The 24,012-nt window shown below is 32.8% G+C and overlaps 2 protein-coding genes across 6 annotated transcripts in view; one reads left to right on the top strand and one right to left on the bottom strand.

The window, feature by feature from the left end:
- LOC106458247 (metallo-beta-lactamase domain-containing protein 1-like) overlaps positions 1–6,405 on the top strand; it is a 31,654-nt gene extending 25,249 nt beyond the window's left edge. For all 4 annotated transcript variants that reach the window (XM_022384524.1, XM_022384506.1, XM_013917730.2 and 1 more), the window contains 2 exons: positions 3,132–3,246; positions 4,667–6,405. In XM_022384524.1, coding sequence (XP_022240232.1) covers positions 3,132–3,246; positions 4,667–4,890 — 339 coding nt within the window. In that variant the 3' untranslated portion in view covers positions 4,891–6,405. The remainder of the gene's footprint in view (positions 1–3,131; positions 3,247–4,666) is intronic.
- Positions 6,406–10,864: 4,459 nt separating this feature from the next.
- The window catches only part of LOC106458198 (LIM and senescent cell antigen-like-containing domain protein 1), a 71,762-nt gene continuing 58,614 nt past the window's right edge, over positions 10,865–24,012 (bottom strand). For both annotated transcript variants that reach the window (XM_022384531.1, XM_013917675.2), the window contains exons 7-10: positions 23,293–23,443; positions 19,249–19,390; positions 18,038–18,113; positions 10,865–12,428 (exon numbers count right to left, since the gene is read on the bottom strand). In XM_022384531.1, the coding sequence (XP_022240239.1) occupies positions 12,311–12,428; positions 18,038–18,113; positions 19,249–19,390; positions 23,293–23,443 (487 nt within the window). In that variant the 3' untranslated portion in view covers positions 10,865–12,310. The remainder of the gene's footprint in view (positions 12,429–18,037; positions 18,114–19,248; positions 19,391–23,292; positions 23,444–24,012) is intronic.

Below are 24,012 nucleotides of genomic sequence, written 5' to 3' on the forward strand. Positions count from 1 at the left end.
GAAATGACGCTGCTGAAGACGTGTCACCTGAAAAAGCCACTGTCGAAGAAGAAACTCTATTCGGTTTTGAGAAGGAAAACAGTGAAGCCGTTAATGAAGTTACTAACCACTGAGGTAACTGCTACCAATAATGGGACATTTCCTGATGGAGTAGATGAACCCAACGTGAAGCAGAAGCCAATGAAACGGAGACAAGTACGGAAGAAGAAACGTCCTGTAAAATTAAGAGACTTTGTTGTATTTTAATTTTGTGTTTGTAAATTCTGTACATTTAATTAAATTATTGTTAATTATCTATTGTTTTAATGTAAGTGGCTATTGTTCGGGACGAACAATACTAAGGAAGGGGCAGTGTTAGGACAGCGAAAGTCATGCAAAGCTGGAAGCATGCGTGTTGGAGTTTCTCGAAGGATCATGAATTATCGAGGGACTCCGTGAATATCCGAGTGTTTGCCAGGCACCCTCTTTTTTAGTATATAAGCCTGGCAAATAAAGCCAGCAATAGATAGATATGTAGATAGATTGAAGATAGAGATAATTGAGTCAAGCAACCAGTAGGCACCATAAGTATAGTGTGTGAATCACTGTGATTTATAGCATGTGTTATAAATGTTGTTAAGTTTAAAGTGACTGTGGAAATTCTGTGTATTACAAAGTTATATCGAGAAAGAATAAACTAGTTTTAATTAAGAAAGGACTTTTATCGCTGAAGTTCCCTGGAAAGAATTTATACCGGAAACTAACAAACAAGCAGATACGTAACAGTATGCATTAAGGTAAACTGCATACATTTTGGTACTTAACTTTGTTTGTAAGACAAATATTTTACATCTATTTTTCCATTATAAAACATAGTAACACTTTTATTGATTATTAGGCATGCAAGTGTAGAAATGCAGTATTTTTTCAGGTTGAAACAAACTCCAATTTAAAATGAGCCTAGAAAAAAGATGTACCAATGTATATTCGTTAAAGTATAATAGTTATCCCATCGACTGCCAAATTTGTGACATATGAAATGAGTTTAGGATACTACTCAATGTTGTTACAGATAATATTCATAAATTATATATTGCTAGCAAATGTACCCTCATGTAGCACAGCATTTATTTCATTGACATCACAAGACACCAGACAGACAAACTGTTTTATAAGTATATTAGTACTTTGTCTGCCAGACTAAATAGAGAAAAAAATTAAATAATTTTTTATTTCTGAAACATGTTTTAACTTTCTATAAAGATAGCTTAAACATACCTTCAGTATAAGTAAATACAAATCAGCTTTAACTGCAGAAAATGCATTTAGTTTACCGACGTATATAGTTTTTCTCTCTTAAATATCTAATACAGAAAACATGCATGAAATAATCACTTTGTAATTCAAAATACAGGCATTTGCGACAAGAAAACTACCATATAAAATGTGACAATATAATTACTTTGTAATTCAGAATACAAAAACTTTCCTCGAGCTTCACCTCAGTTATATAAACATGCCTTAAGGCAGGGAGTTTTTGAGCCAAACATCTTCCCCATTCTCAATGCCAAAAACCTCCATGTTTATCAATTTTTATTGTAAAATTTTCAGTTTGTAAAATTTGAATGAAATTGACTTTTGAAATGGAAGAAAAATTTCAGTCATCATATATCTGTGACATTGGGATTATATGTCACAAATAACTTTTTTTTTATTAGACACCTCACTTACTTCACTCACAGGCATGTTGTGCCAAAGGATCTGCAAAAACAAGAATAATAACATCATGACTAACGTTACCAGTAAAATGACCTTCCTAATTCTATGTTTCAAAATTCTGATTATTTAATGAAAAATAAGAAAATGAAAAGATATAAGTAAATGAAAGAAATAGATTTTGAAAAACTGTCATCTGTGTGTGTGTGTGTGTGTATTTATAGATTTGACAAAATTATTGCTATTTTCTAACCAAATTCTCAGTTTGTCTTTTTAATGCATCAAAGTTTCAAATGCAATTTTAAAAGAGGTAGGAATATTCCTGCAAGAAATGAGAATAGTCATTAGCTGCAAAAAAGTTTACACAAAAGCCACATTGAAACTGATAAAATGTTGTTCACATATAGTAACATTGTATTGATTGGATATTAAGTGTTGTAGTTAGTAGCCACTTAATTTTTATTATTAATTAGCTGCTAATATTTTTTTCATTGTTCAGTCCTAATTAATAGCTGTATGTTATTCTTTGTTTCAACTACTAAGCTGCCGTCATCTTTGGGGAAGTCCTAAGAAGGACTGTTTCCATGGTGTTAGTAGCTGGAATTTGATAAATGAGTCTTGATAGAAAGGATGATGTGCTAGCCACTTACCTTTGGGTCTACTTCATTAGTGCTGTATACACTATTTCTGATATGATATCTTAATTCTTCTCACAAAATAACTTTTCTTGACTAATGAGTGCAGATGTGAAAAGAGTGCTGGTTATGATAAGAGTGGTGTTGTGCTCCTATTGGTGGAGAGCTGCTGCATGATCTAATATCCACTTCTGCATGTGGATATGCAGAAGTGGGAGGTGGAAGGCTAGTTACATAACTTCAAAAAAAGTTTAATAAAACTACATCAGAGACTTGAAAAAAGCTATTTTGTAACAGGAGCTAAGTATTTATTGGAAATACATTTTCAGTGTAGGAAAACGATAACTTGTGTAGTAACCATGGTTTTGAAATGATACAAGTTATACATGAAGGAATGCTTTGGTCTAGGTAGTCATAATATTTCTAACGTGATACTAATCATCCATTGTTGAAGGTTTTGATAAAATGTATGCACTAGAAATGGTAGTAAGCTTTATAGCTTTTTATCCAGAAGAAATGCATTATTTTGACAAGATGGTGAAATGTAATGGTTCTTAGAATGTGCTGTCATGAATGTAGATCAGTGTGTTATAGCTTTGTAATTTTATAGTTTTTTTCCATATCAAATATGTCAAATACTGATACAAGTATGATTATCTTGTTGTTTCACATTTTCCATCAACTTTTCTGTATGGTTAATTGCCATATGAAATGTTTCTTAGAAATACTTTGTAAGTTTGTTAATCTGTAAACATGTATTTTTAAAAGTGTTAAGAATGTATGAAATGAAATTTGTTTCAGGGCATACCATACCAAATAGCTAATAATCTTGAAGTAATTCCAACCCCAGGACATACCTTGTCAGATGTAAGTGTAATGGTCAAATCAACACACCTTGGAACAGTTGTTATAGCAGGTTGGTTTGATAATCAGTATATTTTAGTACAAAATAGTTACTGATTTGCTATAGAAATAACCTTAAAATTAATTGCAAATTAATTTTACAGAAAACTATAAATAATTATTACACAATTAATGTGATTTGTTGGACTCCATGACTAACAAAAGTACCAACTCTACTAAAGGAAGTCCCTGGACATAAGTTCAAGAAAAGTTGAATAAAACTACATCAGAGACTTAAGAAAATACATGGGCACATATGAATGTTTTCTTTTGTAGGGTTAAGTTCTGATCTTTGTGATGTCCATTCTTTTCACTTGAGATCACCTTAGTTTTTGTTTTCTAGCCAGATAAGTTTGACATTTCATGAAAGTGTGTTAGGGGTCATTATCTACTTGAAGTATGAAATTCTGCCCAATCAGTTTCTTTTCAGAAGGCATAGCATGATGAATTAATATGCTGTTATACGATTCCACCAATTTTGTGAAGATGGCCAACACCATTTGCAGATATTGCACCTCAATCTATCACAGCCCTTTTTGCATGCATGATTCTTGGCACAAGGCACTTCTCCAATCTCTCATTGACTTTTTGGCAAAAATTTACATGTCATTGGAACCAAACAGTTCAAATTTAGTCTTATCTGTCCAATGCTTTTTGTGCCACTGTTTTAATTAAGACCAAGATATATATATATATATATCTTTGCAAATGCTAGTCTCTTTGCTCATTAAGGACTTTCTTGCCTCCTCTTCTTCAAAGGCCACATGTTTGCAGCATTCTTGAGAGTGCTTCTTGCAAACTATCTGTACATGACTTGTTAATGTGATTAAAATACTTTTCAGGGAATTCATTTTTAGATATCTAACATCTCTTTTAGTCAGCTTGTTCTCCATCCCCTGCCATAGCTGATATTATAGGACTAAGTTTCTTTGTATTTGTCCTAAGTATACTTAACTTTTGCAATTATTATTAAAGTCATTGTAAAGAAGTTTCGGAATTTTAATGCCAACACCATACTATATTATATATTAACTGTACTGGTAATATTTTTGAAAAGGAAACAAAATCTCTATATACCTACATGTACCTGCATGAAAACTCAAAATGTGCAAATCTTTAATGTCTATCGGTGATTACTAGTACAGAACATAAAAACAATCATGTGTGAAAATGTTGCACCACCTTGTATTTAGATTAGACATGTTGAGCAGCTTTTAAAAAATCGACTGCACTTGGATCACATGTTGCTTTTCTCTTAAAATTTTAAAGTTTTGCATATTAGTCACAAATAAAGCGAGAAGAATCAATAATTTCCCTATTTCTATGCTTTTTATAAACATTTTAAACTACAATGGTTTTATTTCATATGCACAATATATTAAAACTGAAGGAGCAATGAGTTATTCTAATGCATTTCTGCATATCTTTAATAGGGGATTTATTTGAACGTGAGGAAGACATCAAGGACCCAAGTTTGTGGAAAGAGATTGCTGGGAGTGAAAATCCTAAACTTCAGCTGCAGTCCCGAGAACATATTTTGGATATAGCCGATTACATTATTCCTGGACATGGACCAATGTTCAAGGTGACTCATGAACTTAAAGAAACACATTCTACTATAGTGAAAGCAGAGCTAGGAGCCATTTCTAAAAGTTGACTTATAATATGTGTTTGTGTTATTTTTCAACAAGTAACTAACAGTTTAGCTGAAAACAAAAAAGTATCCAGCGTGTCATGTAGAATAATTAATCGTGGCCATCAGAAACAACAGGAAGTATTTAGGCATACAATATATTTAAGTTTCATTCTTGTTGCTTAAAAATAACCATTATGCTTCCCACAAAATTTGTAAGCAACGTTTTTAGAATTGTTTATTTTGTAAATTATTAACTTAAATATGTTAAAAAAAGGACAGTGATCAGTTGCTTGACCAAATGGTTTCCATAAAACATTTAAACATGTTTTCTAAATCATGATTTTTATAGCATATATTTATGAAGTAATCTTAAACTATTCTACACACACACACACAAATTTAATGCCAAAATAAAGACATGGTCTTTCATGAAGAGAACAAGATTTAATGATCGTAATAAACTGTAGGGTTGGAAGTTGTATTGCATTTTGCTATGCACATTGATCAAATGCTCCTCAATTCTCCTGATACATAGCATTAACTGCAATACACCATTTCGTATAATACATTATTTCTCCCATCGTAAAATTAGCAAAAACTTTTGTGTTTTTGTTTGATCAGGACTTCTGCATCAGTTGGTGGATCGAATACTTACTCAAATCAGTACAGTCAATAGAAGAGTACTAATAATTTGTATTACTAATGCTTGCAACCAGTGTAAATAAAAATGACAGTGGTAGCTAAAAAAGTTTTTCATGTTTTGCTTCCTGTAAAAACATGACAAAAAAATTGATCTTTATCCAAATTAACCCTATAACTATTGTGGAGACATACATTTCTCTACTGTTCATCATATTACTTTGACAAAAGAAAAGTTTTTGTTTATTCTCTACAGCTCTTGTATACTCTTACAATACTCAATAAAATATCTTGAACATGTAAATTTTAACTGTTACCTTTGTGTGAAGAGCTCAGGCATGCTTTTGTGGCACAAATAATTTATTTTTGGTGTGTTTACTACTGATAAGTTGTCTGTATGCATGTGTGTGTATATATATACACACACACACACACACACACACATTGTAACTGAATCATTTTAAGTTTCACTTATGAAAGTGGAGAGCTACACAAGTTACCTTAACTTTTGCTTATTTACCACAAGTTTTTGTCATTGTGAATAAATTATTTATGCACACACTGACTGTCCTATGTATTTTAAGATCAAAATTTAATATGCTCCAATACATCCTTCTCACAGAGATTTTTAGTTGATACTTTAAGTGTATCTCTCTGAAGTATATATATGTAGTAGTTTATATCCCCTTCCTCTGCTATGAATATCATTCTCTCTTGAGATCTACTGTATTCTGAGGTGAATGGGTGGAGACATGTTGCAGATGTTGACCTTTCTAACTAAATTAGTATTTGCCGAAAAAAATTTGCATCATTCAAAACTACTTCACATTTAACTGATTAGACAGTCTTCAGTTTTTCTTGAATTTTACAATACATAGATTTACAGGGATAGAAATAATGAAAATAAAATTACATTCACTCAAGGGATCCCTTAAGCTATCAGGAAGATTACATTCCCTCACGTAAAGTTGCATTTCTTTATTAAATTTTTTTTTTTTTTATGGATGTACCATGCATTCCCGATTGGCAAAGCCAATTAAAAAGATGAAATTCTTCAAGCAAAGTTAAATTCCTCAACAGTGCTGGAATGTAATATTTTGATCCCTGATTTACTCAGGGTAACATGCTAATACTTGACAAATTGTATCCATTTGAATTAGCTACTATTACATACTGTTTTTTCTGACACTCAAGAGAAGTGTCTAAAAAGTGATTAAATATAACAGACATGGATCATTTGTTCCTATAGAAGCATACAAAACACTGCTTTAAAACACAATTTGTTACAGATTAAAATCTTTAAGAAAAAATTACTGCAAAATTAAACTACCCACTAGTATTGATGTCTGATTGTTAGACAAAGTTTTCACTCTGTCCATCTCAGGCATGATAAGTTTATCACAGTTTGAGATGCAGTGGTGTTAGTGTTTGTTGTCAATGTCCCAATCTGTAGGAGCATGTGCAAAACAGCCCTTCAAGTAACTCTGGAATTTACAAACATCTAAGCAAAGACTATAGCAAGAAGCCTAACATCGAACACTTCAACATAATAGACTCAGCAACAGATGAATGGATATTACGGAACAAGGAAGCATCCTAATTCTAAACTTATCATGCCTGAGATGGGCAAAGAGTGATAACATCGCCAAACAATCAGACAACATTATCTATTTCAAATACCCAATGGTAAATTGAAAGATAATCTACTGATATTGATATAAAGCACCAAGTTAATTTTCCTATTCTGATGATCTTGTTCTACGTTTTTGTATAATATAAAGTGTATGATACAACTTTAAATCAACAAAAAATATAGCATGAATCTGTTTTCTTAAATGTTATATTAATAGAAATTGGCAGAACCTAAATTCGTCCTTATTAAGAATATGTATATACACATATAGAGAAATAACAGTCGTTAAAGTATACTTTCTACAAAAGTTTTAAAAGTTAGCTTTTCCAGAACTCTGGATTACTTGTTACTTGTTATTTGTACTAAAAACTTAATCCTATAATAAATAGTGTTAAGAAACCAGAAAGCTCAATTTTGAAAATTATTTTTAAAACATATAGAGGATATAGTAGTAAATGTAAGTTGCTTTTGCTTGTTTACACCTAATTACAACCACGAATGGTGATACATACTCAGTTTTCAAAACTGAAAAACCATTAATGTTTGAAATCTATAATTTCTCTTCTATTCACATCATTATCATGAACCCCTTGTTCTACCTCTTCAGTTGGGATATATTTATAATAGACATAAATTAAGCAACACACCATAATAAAATGTCTGTTATAGACACGTCTCTTATAGTTAGATATGTTTTTTTTTTGTTTGCTTAAAGAGACAGTGCCATATGTTTCAACATGCTGAATATGATGTATCATGTACTAAAGTAAAAAACTACAGGATATATCTGCCAAATTAAATGTGCATGTTACTCACTTTATTAAATATGTATATTACCCTCATTGTTTAGATAACTTTGAATATATGTATATAGAAGACAGAAAAGATGGGACCTGTTTTAAAAGACTATGACAAACCACCATTCAAAATGGCTCATGCAGAAACTAAAAAAAAAAAAAACAATAGAGAAAATAGGATAAGAAATAAACTTACCAAGAAAGAAAACTTTAAAACCCATCTAACTAACAGAAGCAAACTACCACATTTTATGAAATACCCCAAATTCACAAATAATTTAATCTCGGATCTATATTCAGTGCCATACTCTTATTGTTATCATAAAGTACACGACCCACTATTGATAACCAAGAAATATTGTGTCAACAATTCAAAAACTTTCATTGAATACATCCAGAAAACCTTTCAGGTAATTTTTATGTCATCAACATGCTTTCCAATGAGACGGAGACCAGTACGGAAGAAGATGCGTCCCGTAAAATTAAGGGACTTTGTTAAATTTTAATTTTGTGTTTGTAAATTATGTACATTTAATTAAGCTATTGTTAATTATCTATTAGTTTAATGTAAGTGGCTATTGTACTATTGTAAGTGGCTATTGTAGTATTAGTAACAATACTAAGGAAGGGGAGTGTTACGACAATGGAAGTCACGTGACACTGGTAACACGTCATGAGTTTCTAGAAGGATCATGTCTCTTCATGGCAATTCTAGTCTTTTCTACACACCTTCTACGTTAGTATATAAGCCGGCAAATAAAGTGGAGGAACAATTGCAGATAGGGAGATATAGAGACGGATAATCGAGTCAAGCCGTAAGTAAAGTGCGTGAATCGTTGTGAATTATAGCGTGTGCTTAAGTTAAAGTGACTGTGGAAATTAAGTGTACTGCAAAGTTGGAATGAGAAAGAATAAACCATTTTTATTTAAGAAAGGACTTGTATCGCTGAAGTTCTTCGGAAAGAATTTCTGTGGAAAATTAACAAATGACCAGAGATGTAACAATATATTAGCTGTAGTACTGGGGGTGAAATATAAATGCCAATCTCCCTATTTCATTTTGTGAGAGGGAGGGGTAAGGGTGCATGTCATCTTTGGTTAAAGTAGGTCCAGCAGTTTGTCACATATAAGGGGACACAGATAAATATATATATAAGTTTTAAGATTTTTGTAATCTTTATTATGTTATGTATTCTTTCTATAGTTAGCACTCAAACTTTGGTGAGTTCTAACTGTAGACAAATATGTTTGTTACTGAGGGTTTGTGAATTAAAGGGATGTGTATATTTGCATATATAGTTTTAGTTTGAGGTTTAGAAACTTGCATATCTAAATGCTTGTGTTTATGTGCTAGCTAGATATCCACAGTTCAGAAAGTTTCAGGAACTTGTGTTTTTACCTACATCTTTTTCTAACAACAGAATGAATGACATGAAAAAAAAACTACTTGCACAATAGACAAAATAATGTGGCAAAACTTGTTATCCTGCATGTCAGTGGATATATATTCCATGCACCTTTACTTTCATAACTCTCAGCTATTCCATAAACAACCATAATACAAGTAACAAAAATTATGTACTAAACTTCAGTTAAAGAAAATATTTACTAGGTTTCTTTTTAAATTTTATTTAGTTTAGAATTGAAAGTGAAATTGAAATTTTTTAATGATACTGTCACAGTGGATTGGAACTGTTTTCTTTTTTAAAGATATTTAAAATCTATAACTTACTTTATTATATTTGAGTTAAACATTTTGAATATATTATCCTATCTTGATATCTTAAAATATTTTACTGCAAATGGATGAAAAATGAAAAACAATTTCAAGGGAAAAGTATGAACTTATAATAAATATTACATGTACTGACTAATAAATGTGCAATTCAAGCTTGTTTAAAAGCTTTTTTTGTTTGCATTTCTATAAATTAGGCTACACTATATCACCAAACTTAAAGCAAGTATTTCATTGTAGACTATTATAAACAATATCATATACATAGTTTCATTCTGATTTGTGTAAAACTATTTTCAATAAAAAAAATTTCATAATTTTATATTTTTAAACCACAAGAATAAAAGAAAGAAGCAAGACTGATTGATATTGGTATTTCCAATAATGTATGGGCTTTATCAGGTCAGATACTTCTAAGGTGCAGGCATATCCATACCTAATTTTGTCCTGTTTACCAGAGGGAGGAATCCAGTCAGCAGTATCCACCATTTATATGGCTACTTTTATCTAATCAATAAGTATAAAAACGTATGAGTGAAAGTAAAATAAGATTGACTACCACAGTTATAATGTCCACAGCTGAGAGATAAGAATGTGTTCATCAGCAACATAATGGCTCAAATCTTTGACCTCCTGATCTGCATTCCAGCATACTAACCACTAGGTTACACCAAGCTCTGAGCAGCAAGGTAACTACAAAATGTTTGTGTGAAGTAACATATATTTTTCATTTCTTAACTGATAAAAATATCTAAAATAAGGCTAAAACTTTGCACATCATATAGGCTTTCTAATTATGTAAATGACATTTACATAAATAAACCGTAAAAGTGAACATAAATATATAGATTCTCAACCAATTTTATTATCATTAAGTTAATTTCTTAATGTTAAATATTCACCTTCCAATCTGCTAACAAACCTGTCTGGTATCCTAGTTATATCTAGACATTCTTTTTCTAAATGCCATGCAGTTTTCAGTTCCTTGACATATACAATTATTTCTTGTTTTTTATGTTTACAGATAAGGAAATTCTAAATTTTAGATGTCAGCTTAATATGGCCACTTTCTCTCAACATCATCAGTAAAATGATTAAGAAAATTTGCATTCAGTGAAATACTCTAATGAGAATTTAGAAAAGAAAGTTTCAATTTACAAATTATTAATTCTTTATTTTATTCATAAATTGATATAATCAAGTGAAAACACTTATTACATATTGCTATATTTATTAAAGCATCAACAATATTATGATAAATTTTACATAGTTTCTCCTTGAAAGGGTTAAATATACATTTTCCTCATCAACTGCCAGCAACAGAAAACTGTTAAAATTTTTGTTTTTAGACACTATTCTTCCACAACCAAGGACTATGAAAAAGAAATGATGATATCAATCAAACCTCACTGGTAACAGCATAACACTACATGAAAGACAAGTAAAAATGAAAGAAAAATATGAAAAAAGCTATTCATAAGGTCAAATTTATATAGTAGAATCCAATCACTTTTTTTTACAAATTCTCAAAATAACTGGAACACAAAATTCACATTAATTAGTAAAGAAAAATGCCCTGACAATAAAATTTTCCAAAACTTACATAATGCACAAATACAGTGAAAACTGTTAGTAATACTTAAAAAAATACAAAGCAAAATATATATGCATTTGGTCTTTGATAAAACAGCATACACTTCACTAAGAATCAATAACTTACTAAAACAGCATTTTTACGTATACCCCTAAAATTACCCAAAAAGTGAATGTAGAACATGGAGAATAAGATAGTCTTACAAGCAGTAAACCCAAAAAAAAATCACTTTATTCTCTAAAACAGCAGTTCTCAATCTGTAGTCCATAGGTTGCATAATTATGGAAAGAAAGCAGCAGCATAGTGTATAGAACAAATTGTGGTATGACGAGACAAAAAAAATTCAGCTAGTCTGTAAAGTAAAAATTTTGAAAACTGCTGCTCTAAAAAAATTAGAAAACTTAGTTATAAAAATAAATTCTAATTGCAAAACAATTAAAATGTTCATGAAATATCCCATATTTTCATAGATAATAAAAAGACTTTGTGATACTGCTGAGAAACCATAAGATTAATAAAAAATAACTTTTAAAACTGAAACTTGGAAATAAGCAAAACTTTAAATGCACCTAAAAATATTGTTTAAACAAAACACAAACATTCTATACCTAATTAAGCAGTTATAAAAGCTATCAGCTAAATCAACCATTAAAGCAAATAAATTGCACCTACACAAATGTCAAAAAATCAGTTCAATATAAATTTAAAATGTTTCTTCATTTGCTAGAACTACTCAAGCAGAAAATTCTCCATATTAGGAATGTTTTTTCAGTATAGTTCATGCTAAAGTATTAGCAAGACACAAACATAAACAACAAAAACTGGATGATAATTGAAATGTCGGTTTAAAAAATTATTGGTGTCAAGTCTGAATTATTAAAATCAAATTTGCAGCCAACCAATAAGTTTCATAAATACAATAACAAACCATTGGTAAAATCAGATTTATCCACATAGCAGAAAACAAACACTATTCTTTAATTTGAATAAACTCGTATTAAAAACAAATATGAAGAGCATGTACAATTCCTTTCAGTTTTGTTTTACTTTTCATGCAAGTTTTGTTCATACTGTTTTTTCAGACGCTTCTTTAATTCTGCAGGAAATTTTTCAAAGCACTTTTTACACAGAGGCTTCAAATCAAACTCGAAGATTCTTGATCTGTAAAATAAAACAATTTTGAATGTTGTATAATGCAAAGAAAACCTATCCAGAAGTCAGAAAACAGGAAACTTAACAAAAAAAGTGATTTTATATCTTAATAATCAGGAGAGAAATTACACAATATAGTTTATCATTTATACACGGCCCCAGTAAATTTTCAAACGATATCTTACCTCCTCTCGCAGATAACTAGAATCCAACATTGAATTGGTGGAGGGTCCAATGAGAAAATTAACCTCTTTTAGAAACCCAAAGGAAGACAACACCCCTGTAGGAGACCGCACCACTTCTGAGCTAGATATACTCTTTGCCCACATGAAATTGTTGTGTTGCAATAAGGGGGGAAACAATAAAGAGATCTCCCCAGTTTAATCATGTATGTGCACATCAGACCTGACCATCACCATGTCGACTGGGAACCAGCATCCAGGGGATAGTAGGAGGTTGGACAGCAAAGTGGGGGGTGCATCTCCAATCTATCACCATGCAGCAATGGGAATGTATCAACCAGTCCATGGTAGGAGGAGGACACCCAGCAACACATGTGAGGATCATTACAACATCTGGATAATGGTAGGAAAGAGGGTGCTTCAGCCAGAGATGAGAACTTTATGTTGGCAGAATGCATCATCCAACACCTGATGGCATTTGTAAGTGTACATCAGGTCTGTAGTAGGATGACATCTACACTGACAGAACACCACTGCCCTACTAGCAACTGAGTGGAATTGAGCACACTCAGGTGGAAACCTCCAAAGTCTACTACCCCAGTGGCAAGGATTCCCATAAGGGAGGGGGGCAGTATGTTGGAGAGTCTGGAGGAACACTGCACCAGAGATAGTGCAATTGGTGACTATGATACCTTATTTTGAAAAGCAGCCTGATCTTGTGACCTTCAAGATATGGATCATCTGGGATGAGCAGTAATCTCTGTCTGCTTTACTCATATTAATCCATATGTGTACAGTCTGGGACAAACCTCTTTATGAAGTAAAATACCATAAGGCATACCTAGAAGCGGTCTTGTGAACCACCCCATCTCAATGGTGGGCAATATTACACACAGGTCATACAGTGTGGATTTCAGAATAAGTATTCCTGGTCAAGCAACACTCACCACTGAGTGAGATCCAACTATGAGAGAAAGATTCTGCAAAAAAAGAAATTGAAGAAAAAGGACTTACCCACTCAAAGAAACATTGTTGAGTGCAAAATTGTGATGGAAAGAAGATGAAACCCCATACAAGAAGAAACAGCTACGTAGTGAAGATAAAGAGCAGTAAAAATATGGAGAGTGGTACATATACCAACACTAATGACATCCTCCAACAGATGTTAGAAATGAGCAGCCAGGGATATGGGAAGGTGATAAGTATGATGGGAAGATATAAAGAAAAGAAAACAATTATCAGGTGAAACAAAAGAATGAGCCAGGTGAATCAACTGGGGAATCCAACCCATAAGGATAATGAGAAAACCACGGAAGGAATCATTGCATGCCATGTAACAGCAGAGAGCCCTGACCTGACATAGGAGGTGATCAGGATCGGAACAGTCATAAAGGTGTGACATGGAAGGGAGATAGGTGTGAAGGCAGAACCATCCTTCCAAGCGGATGAAGTTTTGGGCAGAAAAAAAATTATCATGCAAAAGGACCACACAGGAACTGTGAAACAAGGTGCAGTGGACATCAATAGCAGACACATCCAAATGATGATGTTGGCATGCCAACAAGAGGCATTAAAGAGGTTTTCAAGGAGAGGTGATATAAAGAACATGTTGAAAGGGTTCAAAAGGAGGAAGGGTAAGGGCATGAAGGATGATATTGAGGTTACAATCTGGGAGAGAGGCAGGGCATGGAGGGTGGGTGATGCAGAGAAAATGGAACAAAAGGGGTAGGACTGTTGAACTGAAGACACAGGCATAACATGTAAAATGAAATATGGCCAACAAAGTTGCATAATAGCCCATAACAGAGAAGACCCAAATGCCCCTGTTAACTATCCAGGCTAGACAGAAAAGAATGTGGGGAAGGGTCAGATGGGATCTTGGATAACCATGACATATGGACCAACGACAGTACATGAACCACTTTTCTTAGTACATTGCCATGGAGGAAGGACATACAGAATGGGAATTCAAGGATGCCACACATACTGCAAAAGCCATGCATGACGTCTGAGTGTGGGAATGGATGGATGACTCACATCGGACTGGGGCTGATGAAGGGGTGGGGGAAAGGGGAGGTGACACCAATAGTCAGTGCAGAAGGGAAAATCATGGCTGAGCCAGCCAATATGGAGCCAGAACTTGACACAGAGTGGTCTGGATGACAAAAAGGATCCAGAAAACCAGATGAAGGGAAGGGTAAGCATGCAGGTATAAACCCAGCCAATCTTGACTGACAGTATTCAGTGCTTCAGTTAAAGGATGTGAAACAGGAGACCAAACCCTTTGGAGCTGAGAATTGAGATGAATGGAACCCCTCACTTGGTGCATAGCCCTAAAACACCTCTAGGCCCAGTGACCACTCTGTAGGGAGAATCCTGTTGGGACACGATAAACGATCCACAAAAAAGATTCAGCACACCCAGAATTTGATGGCTGTGGGCTCAATACAGAAGGTCCAACATAAAAACAGAGATCTCTTTATCGAGTGTGCCCTTGTCTGAAGATGTACAAGACCACTGTCGAGTTGTCATAATGCACCATCACCAATCATCCCTAAAGGTATAAAGGAAATGAACCAAAACCTGATGAATGGTGAGGAGCTTCAAGACATTGATATGAAGAGAGGACTCTGAGAGAGTCCATTGCCCCAAAACCTCCCAAGCATCCAGATAAGCACCCCAACTGGAAAGAGAAGCATCTGTACAAAGGTGATTTCAATCAGAGAGGAAGAAGAGAAACACCAACAGTGGTGTTGTCTTTATCCAACTAACAGGTGAAGATGGTCTGAAAGAAAGGAGGAGAGGGACATCCAAGGGATTCCAAACGAGTCTGCATCAGTCCATCAAAGCCCACTAAAGGCGACACATTTGAGCATGACCAAGAGGGACGACGGCTTCCAGAGAAGCCCACATTGCCAAAAGAGATAGAATCTCTAGAGCAGTGGGAGAAGGAGGGAAGGATAGATTGAGAACCAGTAGCTCCATAACCCACAAACAAAAGAGACAGAATCTCTGGAGCAGTGAGAAAAGGAGGGGAGGATAGGTTGATAACCAGTAGCTCCATAACTCTGAAAGTAAAGGGAGAAGGTTGGGTCCAACTGATGAGGGAATTTAACAATACTCCATGATAAGTGAGGTATTGCGTGTGGTGAGGTAAGATATCTCCATCCCCACCAACCAACCCACGCAGCTTCTCTTAGAAGAAATTGAGTATGAAGGGCTGAGATGGTCTGCAAGGGAGCTAGAAGTAGCCAGTCATTTTTGTAATGGTGAAAAACAAGGTCCTAGGAAGGATGAAGACATGCAAATGCACAGACCTCCTGACAAAAAACATCGGGAGCTGAGGTGAGTCCGCAACAAAAAAATACAACCCCAATGGACTAAACGAAAGTGAAGGCAGGATGTATGGGAGATGAGAAGGTAAAGGGAGACCACCAAACCATCTGCTGTAGTCTTCCATAGACTAGTAGTGAAATCCCATTGTTTATAAAATAACCTGAACAACCAATTGTCCATGTTGAAGGACCACCAGAAGTGGGCAAAGCAGAATGGCCTGATCCCCACAGGACCCAAACCTACTAGTAGTCTCCAAGACTCTCAGTTCCCCTATAGGGTGTCACAATTACTGACAGTGAACCACAGAAATACAAGAGGCTGGAACCTGAAAGGAGAGGAAGGAGGAGGGCAAGACACAGTAACATGTTCAGGAAGTGGTTGGGACAAACAGGAGACCGATGAGGAAGGGAAGATATACAACAATGGCAACTCAGGGTAACAAAGAGTTGGGAACGCCCCCAAAAACCTCTTGGCACAGAAAAGAAGCCATGCACAAACACACAATGAGAAAAGAGGCAAAAAAAACCTGCGAAAAAAACATGGTCTGACCCCAAAAAGGCCCCAACAACAGAGGAGCCATGTTAGCAAGGAAAGGGCAGATGAGAAGAGGCATACCATGACGAAAAACAGGAAAAGGAAGGCTGGAAAAAAATCACCAAAGTATAGGGGTCTAAAACCCCAAAAGGACAAGCTAGGGATGGAAAGGCAGAATGGTGCTATGCCAAAGTATGTGGGGTCACGGCATACCAACCCCCAAATGAAAATGGTATTGAAAACAACCCGCATGAGCTCCAAAATCCAATGAGGGAGTTGAAACATTAGATACTAGCCCATTAGTGAGACACTGAGAAGGGCAGGTGAGGAATCAAAGGAAACAGGAACCAAAGATAAAATACATCATACCTGAAATATTAAGTCGACAAATGGAGAAGAAAGCCTGGACATCTTCCCTGAAATGAAACACAACAGTGAGGCACAGGCAAGAGGAGAGAACAGGCTGTCTTAATTCACATCCACGTGTTCAGGCATAATTTCACATGGAGAATAATAGAGAACAATCATCCAACAACCCAGAAGACTGCATAATGGTAACCAACTGCCTTTGGACAGAGCTGTTACTTCCTCAGCAGAAAAAGCTTGCCCTGACACCATATGAAGCTCCAAGTGCAAGTCAAAAGTTGAAAAAAAAAAAAGATTTGAAAAAATGGAAAAGAAATATGTGTTTAGAATAACACTCAAAACATGAGTGAAAAATATAATGAACTAGTGTAGAAAAAACAAAATCACGATTAATCGATGTGATGTATAATAAAGATACAATCAGTAGGAAAGCTCCAGCAAAAACATGTCCTAACAGTAGGACTGCTATTCGATAAGTGATTACAGTCTGTATGGAAGAGAGGGTGCTAATGACTTGTGCAATCCTGTTGGTGGAGGGTTGCTACATGCAGATGTCTCACATGAATACATGTGAGGGAAGGTGGGAGTATCAAGGTTAGTGGCGAGTGAAATTTCCACGTATATGGGACAGTATAAGTCGAGAAAAGCCATTTGTGAGAGGAGATAAAATATTGTATCAGAAATATAAGTTATTAACAGAATATGGTTTCAATGCTGCAGTTGAACTACAACAAAGAAAAACACAGAAAATTTGTGTTTATACTACTGATTACAAACATGACTTCATTAAGATGAATAATATTTAACACAAAAATAAAAACTCTGAATGCAAATAAACTTACATTATTATAACTTGTAATGTGTAATAATTGTTTTGACTGTAATAAATAAAAAAGCTGAATTTTGAAACTAAATCAGATAAAGTAATAAAAAGTACATTCAACAAACTGATTTCCAATATTTTTGATATTTCTTTTCAATCAAAAGTAAAATATATCAAACATTTTACATTTCATAATACAAATGTCAAAACTCATTAGTTGAAACTTTTTCAGACAAATGTAGATGATATATATAAGAAATTTCTTTTCTTACTTTTTATCTCAAAAATAAATTTTTTTTGGCTCTTTGTATGTGGATAACAATTTCTTCAAGAAAATTACAAACAAAATCTACAATAAGAGAACAAAGAATACCTACTTGCTAGGGAACTTCCTGTCACAACCTGAACATGAAAAGTGGTTAACACACCAGGCTTTTTGGAAAATTTTTATTGCTAAATACAGAACAGAAAATAACAAACTGATCAGAATAGTGCTACACCTTATTCACTCAATTGGAAATGCACTGCTAGGTTAAGCTTTCGTGAAAATTATGACATATTTTACATGTTAAAGAATTTTTGCCCAAATTATAAAAGAAGAAATACCTTGATAAAATTCACAATGTTTACTGATAGATACCTGTGTTAACTACAAATTTGTGTTAAACGTTTCATACACAGCTTGACAAAAAAGTTAAATATTTTTATCATAATAATAATAAATTGAAAACCAATCGATAAAAATAAAAACCTTAAGTTTAAACTTTTGATAGCAGCACATGAATCTATAAAAATGCAAACATTGATTTTATTATATCCCTAGGTGCACATACATGTATCTATAAGAATGCAAGCATTAGGTTTATATTTTTCCTAGAAATACATGTATCTATAAGAATACAAACATTAAGTTTAAACTTTCCCTAGGAGCATATGAATCTGTAAGACTACAATCATTAAGTTTAAACTTTCAATAAGAGCACATGAATCTATAAGAATACAATCATTAAGTTTAAACTTTCAATAAGAGCACATGAATCTATAAGAATACAATCATTAAGTTAAAATTTTCTCAAGGCAAAAATATTCTGTATACATCCTGAATGTAAAAAAGTTTAAAACAAGAATTCAAAAGCTCTAAGATAAATATACATGTGAATATGAAACTGTAGTCTATGTTAATTTTATTCCTATAATTCAGTACAATCAAAGCACATAACAATATAACGTTTAACAACAGGATATTAATTATAATATTTATCCAAAACAAATAATCATAACTATGTTATATTAATCACAGACATTTTCTAACACATACCACAATGTGATGCTTCATCGTATATATTACAAACACTGTAACATGATAATTTCTAAACAGTACAATCATTACCTAAAAATTAGCTATATTCTCTCTGTTTCTTTTACCATCGTAACAAGAAAAGTTTCATTTTTGTTTAATTTTGTTGACTATGTAATTTATCCAGAGGAAAATGTGTTTTGCTTTTTTCATATTTACAGGGATCTATATTAATGCCAAAAGTACATAAAATAGTTTTCTTAAAAAATATGCAATACAAACTTTACTTACAATCTCCAACTATTACACTATTGCAAAAAGAACAAAGATTTCCAAACAGTTGATGGTAATGAGTTTCACAATACGCAACTCCTCTTTTTTCATAGTGACGGTGTCCTAGAAAGGGTTTCTCACACTTGGCACATACAAAATGCTAAAAATCAGAGAAAAGACTATAATTATGCTTTTTAATACCTTAAAATACCTTACTGATTTTTTTACCATTAAAAAGTGATGAAGATTATGCAAAATAAGTTGATCTTATGATCAAGAATGGCAAGAATGTATCACTAGAAGTTCACTTAACATACTGTTCTTGGTATAATACTGACTCAAAACAGTTAACAATTAAATCTTGTGATGTATCACTAACACTTTTCAATGTATTTTTCTTTAATCAGCCATGGTATTGAAAATCTTTTCAAAATTTTGGCATTGTTGTCCAAAGCATGTACATGTATATACATACACACACACATTTAGTTTAGGCAATACACATAACTTTTGTTTCATTTCATTTCACTTAAAAAAAAATGTGTAAATAGCATTTAATAATGGCCAGAATTTATCTAGTAAGTTATAGTAACTGTAGAATATAAGATTATTGAGAAATATGTCAACATACAAACAGCCCACACACACCAAATGGATTTAGAGAGCAATAAAGCAGGGAAATAATTGGTTAACAAATATAATTCGAAAATTTTTATAGCTTGCTATTAATATAATTCTTTAACTTCACCAATTAATAAGCTAAACAATGAATAAAAATAGTTTTTTTTGCTCCCAGAATTTACAAAATTGTATTTAATATCAATCTATAGTCAGTACAAATTTATTATGATATCTTGTCTAATACCAGTTAATAATAAACACTTTTCTCACTATTTTTCCTTTATTTCTTTGCAATTATCAAAGGCTGTTTTGTATCAATAGTGATATTTAACGAAATTTATTAATATCCTTAATTTGTCATACACTAATAAAGCTTCTGATTTCCAAGAATAAAGTTACAAAGGTTTTAAAATAATATATTCATTGAGCATTAAGTTTGAGAAATAATCTTTGAAACAAGCACCAATTATTTCACAGTTTAAAACAGCTATTGATAACTTTGGAAGATATTGTTACGACAGCGGGGGTCACGCGACGAGTATTCTAGAAGAATCGCAATAAACGTTAGTGTGTTACGACAGCGGGGGTCACGCGACGAGTATTCTAGAAGAATCGCAATAAACGTTAGTGTGTTACGACAGCGGAAGTCAAGTGATGCTGGTAGCACATGTTGAGTGCCTAGAAAGTTCTAGAACAGGTGGTATTATCGTATATAAGTGTGCTAGATAGAGAGACGAAAAAAGGGCAGAGAGAAAGAGAGAGAGTGTGGAACCAAGGACAGCGGTTACGGTCGGCAGGAACCGAAGATAGCTGATACAGAGATCGGAACTATAATTGCTGACAAGCGAAGACGGACAATTGAAACAAGCGCGGTAGAAAGTGAGTGAATTGTTGTGAACTATAGTGTGTGTAACTGTGAAAATTAAGTGTATTACAAAGTTGTATTGAGGAAGAATAAACAAGTTTTATTTAAGAAAGGACTTTTATCGTAGAAAAATTAACAAACAAGCATACAGAGACGTAACAATATGTTAGAATGTTTATACTCTACATTTGACAAAAAGCAGCATAATAACTTTAATAGTGGCAATTTTGTATATCTTTCACTCTAATAGTTTGGAAGCTATACTACTCAAACAGAGATATAAAACTGTGCTAAAAATGTCCTCAAATACTACTACCCTTAGCTAGTTCACCTTATTTTAACATAAGAAAGGGTATTCATCTATCACAAGAACTTGAAGTACATGTATAATTTGAAACATTGTTGAAATTGTTGTTTAACAAATGCAACATACGACCTACCATAGAATTTCTAGCTGGAGTTATTAGACCTACAGATATTTTTTATAAATATTCACCTTTATAAATACCTTTGAAACAAACAGAAAAAAAAAGAGACATCACACTTTTATAGTCCCAGAAATGATGTATTGCTATCTAATAGCACAATTTAACTACATCTGTTAAAATATTTTTCTTACTATGATAATGCATCTTTTCTTAACCAAGTTTAAAAGATATTCTCATTGAAATTTTTTTACTATAAAATATAGACGAAATAATAATTTTCTATAAATAACCCAACTATTAATTGTTCTTAAGACTTCAAAATATTTTATGAAAGTACTTACTATATAACTTTTAAGAAACAGTATTGATTATCATATTTTAAAAACTATCATTCTACTATAAAATTCATTTCAGTTTTGTGAGCTTAACTCTTTAAACCCATAATGTATTTTAGCATTCTGCCAGAATTATTTTCATGATGTCCTAATTATCACCATACCTTAGAAAATGTCCAGTCTGTTTACAAAAGGTAAATAATAACATGTTTTGGATTAGTTTTTCAGCCAAAGAGACATAAATGTTATCAGACGCTTTCACCATCCAATGGTTAAATTGGGATTTTCGGCCAGATGCTGGAAGCACCTACTTTGGTTTAAGGAGTTAAAGACATGTACTATGTTTACTCTGAACTTGAAATATTATGATTACTGTTTCCATTTTATTGTTATAATCCAGTTTGGTATCTTGATCTTGGTTATTGTAATTTCTTTCAGTCAACACTACTTCATGTTCTTCAACATCTTGTTTTACTTGGCTTATTTCTTGTACCTTTTTCTTGTCACACTACACACCCATTCAATGATTAATCAGTTTTTCCCACCATGTTAACTAACTTTTCATGTTATGAATAAATCTTAAATTTCCATTACATACTTTAATTTTCATCTTTCATGCTACTGATGAAACATATGGATCACTCTTCAAAAGTGCTTGAGCCTTAGGATCATTTCATGGACTTAATTTTTAATATTTAATGTATATTCTTTTCACTTTATGAAATAAATAAGTACAATTTTCACATAAAAAAGTAAACATAGAATATTAAACAAATTAAATGTTAACTATAATCAGAAAAGTTTGATTGTAATGTTCTGCTACTAAGGCTTAATGATCAGTTTGTGGCACAGAGCCAACCACTATTTTCAGATATGGACACTATAACATTTATCATATGTTTATATGCTAAAATGAATTTAATATACATAGATAAAAACCAGTAAGTGTAAAAATCTGGTTTTTGGCTCAGAGGAAACTATAGGAGATTGAAAAGTCTAATATAACTTAACTTTGGCCAAATTGTAAAGTGACATTGGTTAAGCCTATTGCCTGGTGGTTAAGGCACTCGACTCACAATCTGAATGTGAGTTCAAATCCCTGTCACCGAACATGCTTGCCCTTTCAGCTGTGGGGGCATTATAATATGGTGGTAATTCTCACTATTTTTTGGTAAAAGAGTAATCCAAGAATTGACAATGGGTGGTGCTGACTAGCTGCCTTCCCTCTTGACTATCATTGTTAAATTAGGGACAGCTAGCACAGATACAACTCAAGTAGCTTTGCACGAAATTCAAAACCAAACCAAACTTTAGCATACTAGTAAATATTTAAAAACAGGTATACTTAGACTACAGAAATCACCTTAACCATAACATTTTAATCTTTTTAACAACAATTAATTGAATATTCCATCTGTCGGGAAACATTACTATTAGAATATATATTTATTGGGTATGATCCTTAGTTTGAACATGTACATATAAGTGAATAATTATTCTCATAACATTTACTTTGTAACGTTACAATAAAATAATTTGTTCATAAATCAGTCCTAATTTAACAACTTTAAATTCAACATTTCAACATTAAAACACTCATAATTCAATATAAGGCTCATTGAAAACATCTTTAACATACACAGTTAACATATTGTATGCAAATACCATGTTGTATTAAGTAAAATTAGAATATTACCCAACAAGTTAGAAATGACACAAAGTGTTAGATGGACGTTTTGATGGTGTTCTCACGATAAATACTGAAAGATAAAAGGAAATTAAAATTTCACTACTAAAATTATCACCAACATACTTCAATATGCCATTGTTTTCCCAAAGCATGTACAACTCGTTCTTCTATTGGTCGATGACAGGCTCCACATATGGGTATTCCCATGTTGTCATGGCAACGTAAACAAAATAGCTCCTTGTTCACCATACGGGCATCCGATGTCAACTCTATACTAAATTTTAATGTAAGAAGAGACAATAAGAAAATTATTTCAATTACAGTAATTATTTTAATTGATTAACAAGTGAACATTTCTAATATCAAAAAAATGCAGGCATCATAAAATATTGAATTCTTTAAATGTAGTTATAAGGGTAAACTATTGCAAATATTAAATAATATTTACCTGCTATTATACATAATAGCAAAAGATTTCTCAATTGATTATATTGCAATTTCATTTATAGTAATTCTAACATTTTAAGAAATAAAATTAATTCCAAACAGGTACTTACTTCTGAAATACTGTAAGTCTTTCCTTGTTGAATTGTTCTCACTCTATCAACAACCACATGACTTTTCATTCTGAATGTTCTTGATGCAATGCATTACACCCTACCCAAAGTTCTCCACTGTCCTACTTTCCATGTGACTAACTGAACATGCACAAATAGAAACTACATTAGCCCTGCTTTCCAGCCACAAGCCAGATTTCTGAGTCTACAGTTATGATGACATAATATATATACATATATATATATATATATATATATGTTCCTGGATATGTACTTTATTTACAAT

This window comes from Limulus polyphemus, unplaced genomic scaffold (assembly GCF_000517525.1).
Source record: "Limulus polyphemus unplaced genomic scaffold, Limulus_polyphemus-2.1.2 Scaffold21, whole genome shotgun sequence".
In the NCBI taxonomy this organism is placed as follows: Eukaryota; Metazoa; Arthropoda; class Merostomata; order Xiphosura; family Limulidae; genus Limulus; species Limulus polyphemus.